The following is a 17208-nucleotide window of genomic DNA, read 5'->3' on the forward strand; positions in this document are numbered from 1 at the left end:
AAACTGATTACATCTGGAGGGGCTCGCTCGGAATAACACCTCTGGGCGCAAATTGATCACATCTTGGGAAGCGCACTGCGGTCGTGAGTTCTCAGAACCTGCTCTTTGACCACAAGAATGACAACATCACAGAACGTAAGTTTGGATAACATCATAGAAAGCTCACAGCTCTCCAACGGGAGACTGAGAGACCAGTGTTGGACTGTTAGAACAGCTTTGAAATTCTTATGAGTTGTTCGCACTAAAGTAAAAATCATCATCATTTTATGCGGAGACCCCTTCAGTGCCAGCTGTGGGCTCAAGGCTGGAGCTGAACAACAACACCCAGATAACGACTGTGTTTAGACTGTTCTTCCCATTCTATGCAAGGCCACCTGGGTTGGCTGGAAGACTGTTTACTTAGCCTGGCAGGGCGAAGGACACTGTCTCAGCTGAACTCTGGACACATACACACACACGCACACAGACATATATACACATGCAGATATACACTCATCCCCCCTCCCCCTCCAAACGCCTTCGACGCTTATTCCCTTCCGATGCTGACGGTGGATCATGGAGCCCGGATGTACTGTCTACATTGGATGTCTCTCACCCTTTACCCACCCCTGTTGCTTGTCATGTGTTTCTTTGGTGTATTAAGAGTTTTTTTTTTCATGTGCTTTGTGCACATTTGTGTTTTTTTCTGTTCTCAAACTGATCTCCCTGTTGGAGCTCAGTCTGGGGGGAGTTATTTTTTTTCTCCTTATCTTTCCTCATGTTGTGGTTTTCCATGTTATACCCCTCTGACCTGTCTTCCCCATGTGATGTTTGTGTAATGTATGTATGGTCGGATGGGTAAGACGGCGCTGGCACGGCTGGCAGCCTTAACCCAATTTCCCTCGGGATGAATAAAGTATAATCAATCAATCAATCAAAACCAATAGATCCTCCACTTCTTTTAAGTGTCTCCCGGCGCAATTATTAGCATATTTTGGTTCCTGCAACCGGTCCGTTGGGTTATTGTCTCCCTAGAAACACCTCCCTTGTGCTTTTGGAAATCTGTTTTTTCCTATTTCTGTTTTGTTTTTTCCTATTTCCGTTGTCGTTTTTCCCATTTGCGTTGTATTTTGTGTGCTTTTGCAGCATTTTTCTTATTGCTGGAGTTTTCTTAAGTTCCAGTCCGTTTGGCCTCTCAGGGCCACCGTATAAAGGAGAACATAAACTCAATTGAGGTCACAGATTAAAGTGAGCAAAAGGTGCTTTTCTTACAGATTTATATACAATAAAAGATATATCTGCAACAAGAGGACTGCCCCCTGCTGGCGATTAGAAAGACCAGAAACTACATCTGTCTTTTATATACAGTCCAAGTAGTCTAACCAGCAGGAAATCCATGGACACCATGGATAAGTATGTCACTCACTTGAGTTTAGGTTTCGGCGTGCTGAGGACGCTGTCGTCATCATCCATGTCTGGGCCGCTGTCGCTGGGGTTCTCAAACTCCACGCTGTCCAGGTCCACATCCTCCTCCTCCACATCGGGAGGTGGCTCTGCAGGATCTTGCTCCGAGTCCAACACCTTCACAAATACAAAAACATCACATATCCGATGGCTCTGCAGCTCCACAGTCGGATGACCAGACCAACGCAAGACAGTGACACTCACCTCATCTGAAACTCTGAACCTCTTCAGAAGAGCCACCACACGCTGCTTAAAGTTCTGCTGCTAAAACACAGGAGAACAAACGCAGAACCGCACGTCAGATTGTGACCTAGTTCTGATTTACTTCGGCCAGTACAAAAACAGCTGCAGCCACTGCTGAGCAGGAGCTCCTCCAATTTAGTAATTTTACCAGCAGTAGATACATTTGCAGTGTTGGCCGGGTATCGATTTTGCCGTGTGTGCTCATGTAAATCAATAATCAAGCAACATCATCCTCCATCTGCTTTCTGAGGCTTTCATCTGCTGCTCTGCCTTATAACATCCATCATCTGCTGTTTAGGTTTGTTGAAAAGCAGCTAATTATAGGTGTGGGGTTTTTTATAGCAGTTTTCTGCATCCAGAACCTTCTTGCACTATGTAGTAGTTTTACCTCAGGTATAAACAAGTGAAAAATGATTATATGGAGCAAAAACAGGTTAAACCCACGAGTCAACTGGACTTTTGTTTTACAATGCAGCAACAAAGCTTCAACAGAATCTGGAATTCTTTTTTTGCGGTTCAGGACACGTGCCAAGATAAAGAAAGAAACTAAATTATCTTTACAAGAGAAGCCAATTAACCTTGGTTAAGCTGTTAGAGTGCAGAAAGGTGAAAACAGCGACAAAATTAATCTAAAGCTCTCTAATTAACACGGCTTTCTTCATCAGGCCAAACTCTTAAAGTTTAAGTTGTCACGCTGTGGTTGGATGGAGAATTAACCACACATTCACTGTCACAGAGAAAGCTTTGTTTCCCTGCAGGCAGGATGCTCAGAGTAGCCCTCCAGTTGCTGTTTCACATCTCTTACTCTGGTGATGGAGGGAGTCCTTACAATCGACCTCCTTTGCTTCTTTGGTTTTCTCACGTCATACTCGTCATCCTCGAGATCCTGAAAACATGAAGGACACAACACGTATATTTTTTAAACTAATACAGAGAGAATACAGACTGACCTGAATAATGTAAAACATGTTATCCCCCCAAACTGCAAAAGCCTTTAAAAATAAACAAATAAATAAAATCACCTGAGGCTGCACGGCGTCATCGCTGGCCTCCTGCTCTGAGGAGAAGCTCTCGTACTCTTCTTCTGAGTAGTTATCTGGAGACAGCAGGCAGATTAAAGACTGAGTGTAGAAGATGCTTCATACATTTTTCGATGACCCCTTTAAAATTTGACAACCAGCCAGTTTCTAAATATATGCATGATGTTGCATGCTACCTGGATTTTTTTTGCTTTCATGGTGATTAGAGAAAGAGAAGTGGGGAAAAAAACCACTCTAAACCCTGTGAAACGCCACTCTGTTTAACTCATCAAGCATATTAGGTGATTATGATGGCGTCACGCTGTTTTTGCCTCAGAGCATCAGGGGTAATGAGAAGCAAAGCATACCAGAGCATTTGATCTTCTGTCCTCCCTGCAGGGCTGCCTCCTCATGGTCTATTGGCTGACTGGACAGGGAAAAGATCCAGATCTCTGCCACTTTTCCAAGCATGTCTTTCTGGTTGCTGCAGAGAGGCAGAACCTGACCTCCCTCTGTCGGGTGCTGCATCACCTGCGAGAGGCCAAACATCATGAGCGAGAGAGGAAATGCCCAGTTCAGTCACCTCCTGCAGGTGCTGCACTACCTAAGAGGCTTCACACAAACAGCTGAAGGTCAAATGCCTCCTTCCACGGCACCTCAGCAGAGAACAAACCCAGGTCACTTAAGGACAATACTGCTGGAAATCAGACCGATCCTTTCTGTTCCAACAGTCTCACGAGACTGCATACATCCCCTTGCAGCAGCTTACACTGTGTCCTATGTGGTAGGTTTTGTTCACAGATTTAAATCCTTTAGCTCAAACTGTAGGGACTGTTTCTTTCTTTCGAGTCAGTACAGCTCTGTGCTTCTTCTTTTTTCCCTCCAATCTCAGCTGCATAAATGTTTTTTTATCCTTCTCTCAGCTGCCGAGATGTGACCTTAATAAGCTCCGCTGAGCTTTGTCAGCCAAATGGGAACTCCTTGGTGGATCAGCATCATGTGCAGTGAAATCAAGCCATTCATTTGTGTCTTCAAGGTTTTGTTAAAACACAAAATGCCTGTTTCTATTATTTCCTCCATTTTTAACGTCTTTCTGATGCCGCTGTACATATGTTTGATGATTTTACAAATGCTTAATATCTCATGCAAAGATCATGGAACTGCACCTAAAACATAAAAGATTCATCTACTAAAAATATAAGAGAATAAATGCATTAAAGCTGTGTTATTGCTAGAAGTTACCTTCTTTTTTATTTGGATTTTGAAAAGATGGAAAAAAAAAACAGGTCTGCTGGACAACATTCAGTACAGAGTCTCTGAAGCAGCTGTTCATTACCATAACGAGGTACAAAGCATGACAAAGATATGATATATTACTGTACTCAGCCTCAGCATAATTCAAAACAGCAGCAAAGAAACTCAAAATTATTAAAAAAAAAAAAAAACCTGCTAAGAAATCCAAAACTGACTATAAACTCTCACCAAAAACACAAAAAGAAACTAAAAAAATGCCTACAAACAACAATAAAGATGCACAAAATGACTTGCAAACAACAAAGACACCAAATTTAATAAAGTAAAAGCCAAACCATTGCAAAGAGAATGACCACAAACAACCAACGCAACAACAACACCAACAGCTTGATTTGTGGTTTGAGATTTGAGGTCGCTGTGTGTTTCTTTAAGTTTGAGAGTCTATATAGGACAGGATCTTTTACAAGTCTGTGCCAAGGGCTCATAATCAGTCACTTGGTTTTTGGATGAGCACAAAAAGCTGCCCAACATCTCCTTGGGTTATGAGCCCTAATTTGGAAGATACTTTTATTAGAACTTATAAGCCTCTAATTTGAACAATAATAAAGCATGTATTTATTTAATAAAAATCATAATCTGGGTTGAAACGGAAAAAAAAGCAACTGTATCCACACAGAAAGACATGTTAAGGATAATTTAAGGCTTTCAATTATTCCTTTTCAGTTTTAATTGTTTTGCCACGATGGTAGAAAAATGACCGGCACTTTTCTGCTATTAAAGAGAGTCTTCAGAACACAACACAAAGTGCAGCAGAGCTCCTGAACCCACTGTTAACACTCGAGGGGAACAACATGAGCATATATGCAGGGCAAGACTGTACCTCTGACATATCGATAGATCCAATCGCGAGAGTCTTGTAGCCTAAAATGGTTCGGTTCTTGTATCTTTTCCGCCGCTGGAGCATGATCTGCAGCTTGTTTCCTTCCCGCTTTAAGAAGTGTGGGTACTGAGTGTGAGAAAAACAGGAAAACAAGGAGGAAAAAGTGTAAGTTACTCATTCATATTTGGACCCATAGCTTGGAGTATAGATTTGAACAATAAAGCAAAGGTCTGTTGATATTCTATATTTCACTTATTCTTCGCAAAGTCCATAAAAAGACAAAAAAACAAAAACAAATTCATAGAAAAAGCCAGAACTGGTGTTCAAAACCATCAGCGAGGCAAACTGGAGCACTGCGGGACAGTTCCTTCATTAGAGCGGTGCTGTAGTTTTCCTTCGAGTCAGCCTCACATAATCGTAAACTGATGAACTGTTCTCTTAAAATGACAAATGTTAATTATTGCATAACGAGCAATTCAAACATCCTCAATTAAAAGTCGCCTAATCTGCCTCCTAATCACCCTGTGGGTTTGTTTTTGAAACTGAGCTGACTGAAAATAGTCCAGAGACACGCCATTAAAGTTTGCCTCAGCCTCCAGCTTGTAGTGAACGCGTGCGTGTGCGACTTGATGCTGATTTTGTTGTTGCCAGGCTTAATATCCGTGCACGCTCAAAGACTAATGCATGGTTTCAGCACTGCGGAAAATACATTTCTTCATTTCTTACTATACTCAAAATGATCTATATTGGAACTGTGTTACCATGGCAACTATGGCAATAAACCTCATCCCACGCATAGTTAACAATGTCAGATGTTACCTTGAAGAAGAATAACAAATGCAGAGTTCAGACCTGTTCCCATATGGTTTATTTGGGAACATATGTTTGGGTTTTCTTGTTGTTGTTTTTTTTAAGGTGATGATTTTTTTCTCCTTTACCTGCAGCGAGAAGGTGAGAGCCAGATCAGTCTCCACAGACCCACTGGGTGGCAGCACAATCTCATGGGACCTTAAAATCCGTTTGGAGCCCTGCAAAAACACACATGAATATTTAAATAAAAAATAATAACCTTTTGGTGTTTCATTTAATGAGCACTATATGCTGAAAGTATGCACTCTCTCTGAAGGCTGCTACTTACTTTGCAACACTTTATAGAGTGTGCATATGAAGGACCTAAAATGATGCGTACTACTATTTAAAACATTTATTTAAATGACCAAAATGAGATCAATCAACATGACTACCTCAAACAGGACACACAAACCACATTCTGTTGTGTCGTGTTTATAACTGTATATAGCGCGTACCTGGATTTTTACTGCTATGACCACAGAAATCAGCTCTTTATCAAGTTCCCTCATGACGACCAGCTTCTTCAGGGTCAGACTGCACAATCTAAACACAGACACACAGAAAGAGATGAAGGCAGGAAAACATGTTTAGTTTAGTACTGCTGGGGTGTTTTTAATAAGCACAAACACATGAGTCATTCACAACAACCCAGATGGTGAGTTTACTAAACACACTCAGGAAAAGAGATGACGGCCAACAATTGCACAGAACACGTACAGAACTGTGCAAAGGTCTCGAGCCGCCCTTTACTTCTTTAGATTTCCTTCCATGGAGTCAGATTTTCTTGTAATTTATAGTTCCCCAGGCTTTCTGATGGTCTATCAAAGTTTTTCTTTGAACACTGGTTGCTTTTTATCTTATTTTCAGATCAGTCGTATAACCTGTGACTCATTCAAGCATAAAAACTGCGCCTAACTATTAAAAAAATGCAACACATAACACAGTTTGACAGGCATAAAAATAAGATTTTTGCACTAAGATGATTCCCAAAGAGCTATCTCCAGCAAATGAACAGTATCTAAAATTCATGTCTTTAAAGGAATAGGACAAAATCCAGTAAAGACCTAACACAAGACATGCAAGATTCATCCGGCCCTTCAGTTGATCCAGCTAGTGTTCAATAAAGCCTCATCAGAAATTGTCTCAGTGGCTTTCAAGTAGCTATTTTTATGGCTGAGGTATGCCAGATTACACAAGAAGTGGACTACAAATGATGGAAACAGGTCTTTTGGAGCGATGAATCCAAATTTGAACTCTCCTGACCTATTAATTGTCATTAATATGTGTGTGGAGGAGGTCAGGAGAGACCGTGAATGTCTGGTGGAGGCTCTGTCATTGTTTGGGGCTACATTGGACCCAGTGGTGTTGGGGATTGTGCCAAAACTAATAGATTTATGAACACAGAAATATAATGTCACACTGTTTTTCCATGTTTGTTTGAACACATTTCAAAAATTTCCCATTTTCGAAACAGAAAGGATCCTCTGTATTTTGCCCAAAGATGCTGCCGGAGTGATCGAGCCACCGACCCACTCTACCTCCTGAGACTCTGTAGAAACGTTTGTGGGTTGTAGCATTGACACATTTAGTAAGAAGAAGGAAAACATGTTATGCCAAAAAGACTTTCATTTAAACTTCTGTTGACATTTTTCTTTTAGAACTCTTTAACTGTGACTTTAATGGACATCTCCTGCATAATAGGCACTCCTGCAAATATTAATAAGTCTTCTTAGAGCTGTCGCTTTCTAGAGTGGGGGGATAGCTGCCATTATATACAGTGTACATAAGACACAAGTGTATGATCGTGTTGATTTTTACCACAGATTTAATGACATATCCGTACAGAAACTTGGGGATTCACAGATTATGCAGAGGGAGGTGTTGCAAAAGTATGTCTTTGCTTTGGGTTTTGACTTCCAGCGCTGATGTGTAAAATTTGTCTGAAATCGAGAGGTGCATGACCGGCAGACACGGCGGCTTATAACAGCTAATGTGATATTATTTTGATGTAAGCCAGATAGTAGGTATAATGAGCCCCTTACTCTTCTATTTGATCCAAGTGTCAACCAAATATTCATATTTAGGAACTTCAGCTTTTTAATTAATTTCGAGGTTGCAATCAAACATGTGACCAGAAGTGGCCCGTGAGCACCTAAAAGTGATCTCCGTTCAGCATAATCACAAAAAAAACATCCCATCTAACTGAAAGTGAAGTTCACACGAACATTTCCCTACACTTCTTAGTCTAACTTGAAGGGAACCAAGGGTTTTGCAGCAGGCCGAGCTAAATCCTCTTAGTCGTCATCAACCAGTAGAGCAGAAGAGCAACGGTGAAGGAGAACAGTGGCGGGGTAGCATTGTTAGGGTGGTGTGTGTTGAGGAGGGGGAGGATTAACAAGCCTGTCACGACTTTTTTCAGGCACTTCCTCACAAAACGTAAGAAGAAGAAAAGTTTTGTGTGTGTGTGTCTGTGTTTTTTCCCCCCTAAAGGAGCCATTCTCTCGAGGCACTCTTTGGCTGCTTTGACTAAATCATTCAGAGCAGGCTCAGTCTGGAGGTCAACCATTTATCATCTGGCTCTCCTTTTTACGGCAAAATTAAACAGTGTGTTCACAGTGCTGCTACTTCGAATGACATCACTCCGAAATTATTCGGGTGCATTCAGGAGTAAAAGTAGCTATTCACCAAGTTTTGTTGGTTAAAACAGCCATAGGAGGCACGGGAGAGAGAAATGTGTGAGTGAAAGACCAAAGAGTCTGCATTATTAAACCATCAACCATATTCAGTGTCATTTAGCAAGACTGCCTGATTGACCTTGCAAGTAATCTCACTCCTCTCTGACTTTCCTATTTTGAGAACAGGAAACGAAGAGGTGAGGCGGCACCAGTATCAGTCAGAAGCTTCCAAACCGCACAGTCTGCTGAGCGACAATTATAAAGTCGTGTCTCTGCAGCGGAGAGGTATCAATCATCCTCGAGAGAAAGGAAAACACTGCGACAGAGAGATGAAATGCCACGACAATGGCAGGTCTGAAGAAGCCCTAGCAGGCTGAATGAAGACCTTTCTGTTCTTCAGCTGAGACAGGACCCAAGAAATCCCAGGCACAATGGAAGCAAACCAAATGAAGGCTCGCATTGTGTGCGAGCTGCCTCACACACAGACAATATGCAGCATTCTTGTACTCCTGTTTTGTATTCTACCCTGTTCCCATTGGTCCCAAGCCCACAACAGCATCTGTCTGAGCTATGCTATAGGTGGCTAGATGTTGATTTGAGTAGGCACTGACAGCTGAATGATACCTGCTGCAAAGACTGCAAATTTGGCTTTTTTGTCCTATTTTGCAGCATTGGGGTCAAATCTACTTAAAGGAACTAAAGTCAACCACTGATATCACACGACTGGTCAAACAACCCTCTGGCGTTTGTTTGAGTTTCTTCGCTGAATAACAGTGGTCACATTTTTGGCCCTTTCACTAAGCAGTGGAGTAAAAACGTATAAGCTTTGCAAATGTAGAATCTATTTACAGCTGTTGCATTGGATTGCATCAAATCTGAAAAAAGTGTACCAAATAAACCCATCTATATACAGTACTATGCAAATACTTGGACAACCCCCATTTCTTTATATTTTGGGATGAAAACGGGAAATAGGTGCAATATGTATTAAAATGTGCTAGAGCTGGGCGATATAAGATTTTTTCATATCACGATATGTTTTTTTCATTTCAGGCGATAACGATATATATCACAATATAAGCCAAATAACTATATTTGTAAGATTGAAATGTGCCGTTGCTCACAAGTAAAATGTGAAATAATTAGCAGCTTGTTTTGATTTAAATATTTATTTCCCATAATAAGTTTAACAGGGTAGATGTACTTAAGGAACATGAGACTTCAGTTTCAGATAAATAAAGGCAAATATTGCAAACTACACAAAAGGCAGCTGCTAAAGCGTTTAAGTTTCAAAATAGAACAAACAAAACAGACTACTAAATTGTCAATTCCACTTAGAAACAAAATATTAATTCTAAAAATAAATCTTAGTTTGTTTTACAGAAGAACAGACAAAATTGACTAACTTTTGTAAATATCAAATAAACTGAGAACTAAAAGGAAATTCTCAATCTCTCCTTGTTGTATAGCTTAGCTTTTCAAACAGTTTTAACAGTTACTTTAGTCTGACAAAAGCCGAATGACGAATTAGCGCTTTCAGTCAGAGATTGAGCATGCACCGCTTTATTGTCTTTCCAGACTTGCTTTCGGCACAATTTACAGTGCGCGCTACTCTGTTTTTTGTCAGACTTGAAATAGCCGAAATACCTTCACACTACGGAACTTCTATGGCCCTTCCGTTCGACAAGCTCTCCAGCATTGGAACTATAATCGGTTCGGTAACCTTCGCTCACGCTCTCGGTTGATTTTTCTCTAGTCGGCAAACTCATTTCCTTCATTACCTGGGCAGCCCGGCTGCAAAAACAAATACACATAATTTTTCTATCGAGAAAAAGTTATTTCGCAATACATATCGTTATCGTTCTATCGCCCAGCTCTAAAATGTGCTAACACGTGTGAAAATACAGTATATAAGGCAAAAACTGTTCTGTTATAATTTGGCATTAATTGACCGTTCCCCCCTCTTTTCCTACCTTAAGAATGGCTTCTTGACAGCATCCCTTTCACTGAGACCACATCTGATGAGACTTCAGTAGAGGGATCAGCTGAAGTGAAGACCAGATGTGTCTCTCGAGTCCTGTGGTAAAGTTTTTATTTTCTGTTTCTTAAGGACATGACTTTTAGATACCGTTCACCTGCTGCAGATAGTTTTTTGTTTGTCTGCCACTTCTTTTTTCCTCCACTTGTCCAGTTTCATTAAAAAAAAATGAAAGACACACTGCACACTCTGCAAACATATGCCAAGCTTTTGACTAATACTTCTTTTGGAATCACCATGCTTTTGAAATAATAATATTTTATGTCTGTCAAGCTGTTATCTTTGGCAGTTTTCAGAGATTCAACCAAAGAAATAAAAAAATGAAGGGTGGTTCAAGACTTTTGCTCTATACGTTAGATACTATATGACAATATTGTGTTGTTCCTAAGAAAATGTATTTATTTTTGCATAATTCCCATCTCTGCCTGAGCAAACTCCATGTAGCCTGGTACGAGACATCTGTGGTACCGCCTACATATGTCTGATGTTCTGCTCATCCATGTTTTTCCCCCATCGCAAAACAAAACTAAACAAAAAGACAGAAAAGAAAGACTGGAGCAATGACTGGAGCGGGCATCTTCTTAGGCCTGAAACTGCAAACCTATTACTACAAAGCCAACAAAAATGCCGCACTTAAGATGTCAAGCAGTAAATCCAAATGCAGACGTAAACGTTACCATTCACTTTGTCCACTTTAGTGTTAATTGGGCCATTTTTACATTATGCAATCCCATTACCGCTCTGTGCTATAACACTGTGACGTATGGGCAGGAGAAACTGTCGTCAGCTCAGCCTTGAATGTTAAGTGCATAATTTCATTCAGTTGAGTATGAAGCCAGGACTAAAAAGGTTAATAGCTCTGTTTCTGTGCACAGCACAGACTCTCAGGAAGCCTTTAACAGTGAAATACTGTAACATATTGTAAATCATGATCTGATAATTGCCCTTTCAGAGGGAAGCTTCCAAGTGAAAAGTTACTGGTCATTGATGCTAACAAGGAAAAACAATGGACGTCATTTTTATAATTTCTGAATGTCATATGTTGTAAAGACATAAAGAAAATTGACACTTGCACCGGACTTAATAATGTTAATTGATAATTAATATTAATACAGTGGTTTTACCAACAACATAACTCCAGGGAAGCTTCCATTAGTTTGCTTGAAGGCTGTAGAAGTTGGTGAGGCCGTGAGGAGTATCCGACTCAGCCTGAACAGCTTCACTGTTCCAAAGAACAATATATGACAACAATGCACAGTGCTGGCGTTTCACTCAGCAGCTGCTGCCTTTTTCACTCTGCATTGAACTCGAAGGCGTTCCCACCACTTCGCCATCTCCTGCAAATGCGTGCACACATCGACACTCGTGCTCACACACAGCCGTGCTGCTGGCGCTGGAGCAAAGAAACCTGTTCCCTGTTCTGTCCCCTCTCTGTCACCCCAGGGGAGACTCCGGCCTTAAGAAACACACGGCCTGCTGCCTCGAGCATAGCCTGCCAAATCCCGATCCAGTGGCCAAGCTTGGCACAGATGCTCTAGCAGAGGGAATTACCATCGGGCCCAGTGTGGTGCTGTGATAGCACGATCACATTTGCTTCTTCTGCCAACAGCAACACTCCGACAGGAATTTGTTTTGGTGTCACTGAAAATAAACACCATTCACTGGTGAAACAGGACAGAATCATATTGATACCACACACTACAAGAAATGTCTTGAAATGTGTCTTTTATGAATCATGAACTTTATCATTTTGTTCACTGAACTTACCCTGTTAAAAAAAGAATAAAGGAGCAAAATAACAGGATAAAGACCCTGATACTGCATAGTGGACAGAAAAATCACATTTTCAGATGGAAAAATGTTAAAACCATTTAGTGTAATACCATCGTTTTAGCTACATTGCTCAGTCTGCATCTATTGTTGCCATGACAATGTCTTATTCAAGATATGTGCAGTATCTATCTCAGTACTCTATAACTGCTCTGTTTGTATAGTTGTAAATCTTGTCCTTGAAGAAGGTTCTGGCTGATACGTATCTATGAACTTTAAATGTTATAATGTAAAATTATTAAATATCCTGGAGGATCTTTCTGACCTCTGTGTGTGGATACGGCGGATGGATACTACCGCCCACTCCTCTAAGCATTCATATGTCATCCTAAAACAGAGTACTTATTTGCAGGTGCTGATCTTATATCCAATTTGCACACAGAATTAAAGTGTAGTCTATTTTATATTTATCTTTTATTGCTCTCAGGGCTGCAATCAAAAGAATAAAAACTAAAACTGTCTTTTAGACATTAATTTAATGAAATCCTCAATTTATAATCCATCAGATTCTCCTGTCATTTAAAGATAAGGCTGTGATCTTGATAAGTCTGTTAACTTAGGCAGTTGGCATTTTTGCTGGCTTTTTTTTTTTGCTAACCTTTAATACGGCCGATCTTCTCCAGTCTCACTGACCAAAGTGCTTAAATTGCTCACTCATTCATTCAGCACTCTTAATGTCAAACTACTGCACAGAGCTCTTCCTCCCACCACAGCTCTTCTTTGTCTGCAGCAGCTGTGTTGCTTTCAGTCTGTATTATGTGTTTAATCTCTTCGTATAGTTCTGTTACTTCATTTGTAACATCAGCTGCTCTTCTGCCAGTGAACTTATACATAACTGTGATTGATCAGATGCTGCCAGCATGACTCCTTTCATGTGTACGCTCAGGGGAAATGCTCAGTTAACTTATAGAGGTGATTGCTAGTTTTCTGTGACTGCCACTCTGTGGTGGAATGAGTTTTGGCTGAACATCCTCCAGTAACTGGTCAGCACTTTATGGAAAGGGTGTGAAGGATTGTCCAATACTGTCTGTAATTTGGACAGCATGCTCCTTTCTGACTCTGCCATCACAGTCAAGCTCCACACCCACAACATTACTGGCACTGAGGATCAGTATCAGTCTGCTGGTGTGTGCTGCTCTGACTGCTGGCCCAGCACTCCACAGCATAGAGGATCTCCACAGACTAATAAAACATCCAGAAAACCGCCCAGCAGATATTAAAAGACCTCAGTCATCTGAGAAAGGAATGACTTCAACCCTTCTTGCAGAGGGCTTCTACTTTTTCCAAATACTGGGGTATTTGTAATCCTTCACCATCTCACACAGACCCCTTGGATGGAAACAGGGGGTCACTGCTGTTCTGGTGCTCATCAACCAGCTTCTTTTCCTTAATCAAAACTGTAAATAACTTAACAACAAGCCAGCAAACACTGAGGTTACTCAGAATTTTTAGAAAATTCTCAAGCACAACTCTAACAAATACTATACAACTGAATATACAGCACTTTGCAACTTTCAAAAAGGAGCTAGGTTGTATTTTATTAATAGACGCAGCTCCATATTGGCATCTTTACACGGGAAAGCATTTAAATTTTACTGGAATTTAAATGAAAGCTGATGTTTTGTTTCTTCAGTCAAGCACAGCATTAGCTAAAACAGGCCAAAGACAAGTTAAGTACAAATGTGGCAGATCAGCTCAGGCAAGTATCTCTCCCTTTTTTTTTTAAAGGCTCTGCAAGCCACTTTGCAAGCCGTCCTAACGCCAGCTGCTCCTTTCATAACGTATCTGACTTTTTATGTGTCATTGCTTTCACCGAGTCCCGCTCTATTATGTGTTCAGAACCGTATCTCAAGATAGAAATAATTGTGTTATGGATTCAGTGAAATAAAATCTATAATTTCTTTTAAGGAATCATTTTAAAACTAAATTCTTTTAAAAAACACTCATGGAGGCAAGGGAAGAGCACAAGAGCAGAGACATGCTTGAGATTCAGTTTCAACTCCTGGATTTTCACCTTCTGTTAATAGTGTGAATTGAGCAACTGGACACTGGGAGCTCTGCAGCATTGAGCAGCAAACTGCATCGATAATGAGATTTCCTACTTCACACAGTGACTTCCTGCCCTTTTGCCCCACATTCCACCCACACACCGAGGCACTTAAAATAGATGGTAGAGCATGATATAGGAATTAGGTAACAATATCAGATTTCTGATTTCATGAGTGAAACAATCTTAGGGGTCCGGTGGGTTCTACAAGACAGTGGGTACTCTGCCTTCGTGTAAGCTAATACAACACTTTCATCCAGCTTCAACAATAATGTACCACATGCTGATTTTGTAGAAACTGAGTCTTAGACCATGAAGCAAATGATAAAGTAAAGGGTTTACTGTATACCAGTATGCTTTTTTATTAAAAGCTTGGAGAGAACTCAGTATTTTTCTTAGAGGAGCGGTGGAGCGGTGGATTTTTCCCCGTCAGTGCAGAAATTTTTTATGGTGAAACACAAATTCACTCTTAAATAACAAGCCAGTCAATCTCATCACACGACACAGGCCGTGTCATGCTTTCTGCATCTTTCAATCACTGAGAGAAAATCCAATTTCTGAATGTGTCGAACTGATAATGGACTTGGGCAAGCCTTGCAATGTTCACCAACACTTCAGGGCTGAGCAGAAAGAATGATTTCAAAGCTGCACAAAGCACAATAGTTGCAGCTCTTCTACACCTTCAGCACTCCCACCTCAGGCTGGCTGAGCCAGCGAAGCAGACTGCACCAAATTGTACCACACAACCTTTCCTTTCCAGTTCACAACGCAGTCTTTTCCTCAGAAACTGAAATCTGATCTGGGGTTATTCTCCAGGGTAGTATTTATTAATAAAAATAATCTCATTACACTCTAATTCCATTAATTGTTCAGGTTTTATCATATTTGAGAATCTACAGGCGGCGGTGGAAAGAAGAAGCCACACTTGTCAGCGCTCATTGCTCTTTCCTGTCTTTACACAGCGTGTGGCTTTGATCCGTGTTTGGGATTCTTTCCTCGCTAATAAAATGAGTATTTAACTCACAGCTGGGAGCCAAAGGGAACGACTTGCCTCTGCAGCATAAAGCAGCATTTCTTATTAGCTTTGGTAAAACATCATTAGCAGCAGGTCAAACACTTAAAAGTGTTTCACCTGCAGTTTGGCTGTTGTTCAATATACTACTGAGCTCTCAAGACACAGAGGAAGCATGCTGTATCCGTTTGCTTGTATACAACAGGGTAATTAATGATCTTTAGATGTAGATAAAGTGCATGGGTCTTAAATTTTCTGCCTGTAAAGATGGTGCGTTAGCCCGCTCCATGCAGGCAGATCGAGCCAAACATGCGACAGCTGCGCAAGCATGAACCCAGGACTGATGGGAAACAAACTGATGACAGTGGCAGTTGGACAGTCTCTGATAATCCTTTTTAATTCAGACACTTTAGTTTGCAGCATGAATTTTCCGGCCTGCCAGGGAATTGTTTTGTTTCTCCGCGTCTAATGTAGGTTAACAGGCAGCCATCAGTTATGAATAAAGTAGAGTGCAGACCATGTGAGCGTGTGCGTAAGCAATGATTTTGAGTGCTCGCTGCTTTGCAGGCTGGAATGTATTAAGAGCCAGTTTGATGTGTGTCATACTGATGCACTTCTCCTGGTCTGACATTTCTATGAGTACAGCCAGCACTGTGGAAGGCTTAAGCGAACAGCTGATATCATATATTTCACTACAGCATTTATGTGTCCTATGTTGCATTGTAACAGTTTATCAAAGTCTTCTGCATCGAATTATTAACAGTCACTTTATGATAAATCTGTTTGGAAACTGACACATCCTGAAAGTACCAGTATCTACAAAAAACTGGGAAAAAACAAATATTGGACAAAGTGTGACCAGATGCTACACTGAGGTTTCTCCTGTCTTGGTGCAGAATGTTACCCAAACATGTAACTCCCAACTATTTTGGTTAGATATACTCCCACGGGCCTGTCTGATAAGCTCCAACACCCATCATGCTTCAAATGTATCCATCTGATTTCATATTAAACCAATGCTACCACAATTAAATCAGCTGAAAAGTCAAAGTTTGGATTTTTATTGCTGCAGTTTAGAGGGAGAACAGTACATTATATTTACAGAGTAATTTGTGTAACTTTATGTACTGTTAATCAGGTTTTTGACTGTTTCAACCTTTTATTTATTTATAGATAATCTTGAACCACCCCGCCCTTCCTTATATTTCACTTCCAGGGAGTCAGACTTTCCCATATTATATTAAAGTGGTCTTGACCAGTAGTTCTCCAGGCTTCATGAAGGTCTTTCAAAGGTTTTCAGTCCTTGTGCCTGACATTTTCAAAGGAATGTATTTTTTTTGTTAACTAAATCATTTAACCCTGACATGTGACTCATTAAAGCATAAAGACTACACCTAACTTGTGTTGTGTCAACACAAAACATTTTAAACTGCATGTTTAGATGTTAAATGTTTAGACACTTTGTTATTAGCAACCTTTTACCAAAATACACCACTTGTTTTCATTTTTTAGTATGAATATGTGTGAAGAAAATGCAAAATGCAACAGTTTGACGGGCATAAAAATTATATTTTTGCAGGAAAAAGATTCCCACAGAGGTTTTAGCTGAAGACACAGTGTGCAGTATGAGGACAGTGTTCAAAACACAGAGGATACTATTCAATTCAATTTTTATCACAACAACAGACGCCTCAAGACACTTTATATTGCAAGATAAAGACCCTACAATAATACAGACGACACCTATGAGCAACCACTTGGTGACAGTGGGAAGGAACCAGGCTCAGGGAGGGGCGCATAGACCTCACTGTTACACCTCATAGTAAGAGAAAGTTTGCACACAAATAATTTTCTACTAGCTTTTCCAAAATGATTCAGACATCACAGGCACAGAGGGGATGATTGCAAGAGTCCA

The 17208-nt window shown here is 40.6% G+C and overlaps 1 protein-coding gene across 3 annotated transcripts in view; it reads right to left on the reverse strand.

The window, feature by feature from the left end:
• pacs2 (phosphofurin acidic cluster sorting protein 2) overlaps nt 1–17208 on the reverse strand; it is a 67024-nt gene that overhangs the window by 20120 nt on the left and 29696 nt on the right. For 2 of the 3 annotated variants that reach the window (XM_063499287.1, XM_063499285.1), the window contains exons 2-9: nt 6147–6234; nt 5778–5867; nt 4840–4965; nt 3074–3236; nt 2709–2782; nt 2492–2572; nt 1648–1707; nt 1406–1560 (exon numbers count right to left, since the gene is read on the reverse strand). In XM_063499287.1, coding sequence (XP_063355357.1) covers nt 1406–1560; nt 1648–1707; nt 2492–2572; nt 2709–2782; nt 3074–3236; nt 4840–4965; nt 5778–5867; nt 6147–6234 — 837 coding nt within the window. The remainder of the gene's footprint in view (nt 1–1405; nt 1561–1647; nt 1708–2491; nt 2573–2708; nt 2783–3073; nt 3237–4839; nt 4966–5777; nt 5868–6146; nt 6235–17208) is intronic. The other variant, XM_063499286.1, reaches the window with a different exon arrangement.

Source organism: Pelmatolapia mariae, linkage group LG16_19 (genome assembly GCF_036321145.2).
Source record: "Pelmatolapia mariae isolate MD_Pm_ZW linkage group LG16_19, Pm_UMD_F_2, whole genome shotgun sequence".
NCBI classification, from domain to species: Eukaryota; Metazoa; Chordata; class Actinopteri; order Cichliformes; family Cichlidae; genus Pelmatolapia; species Pelmatolapia mariae.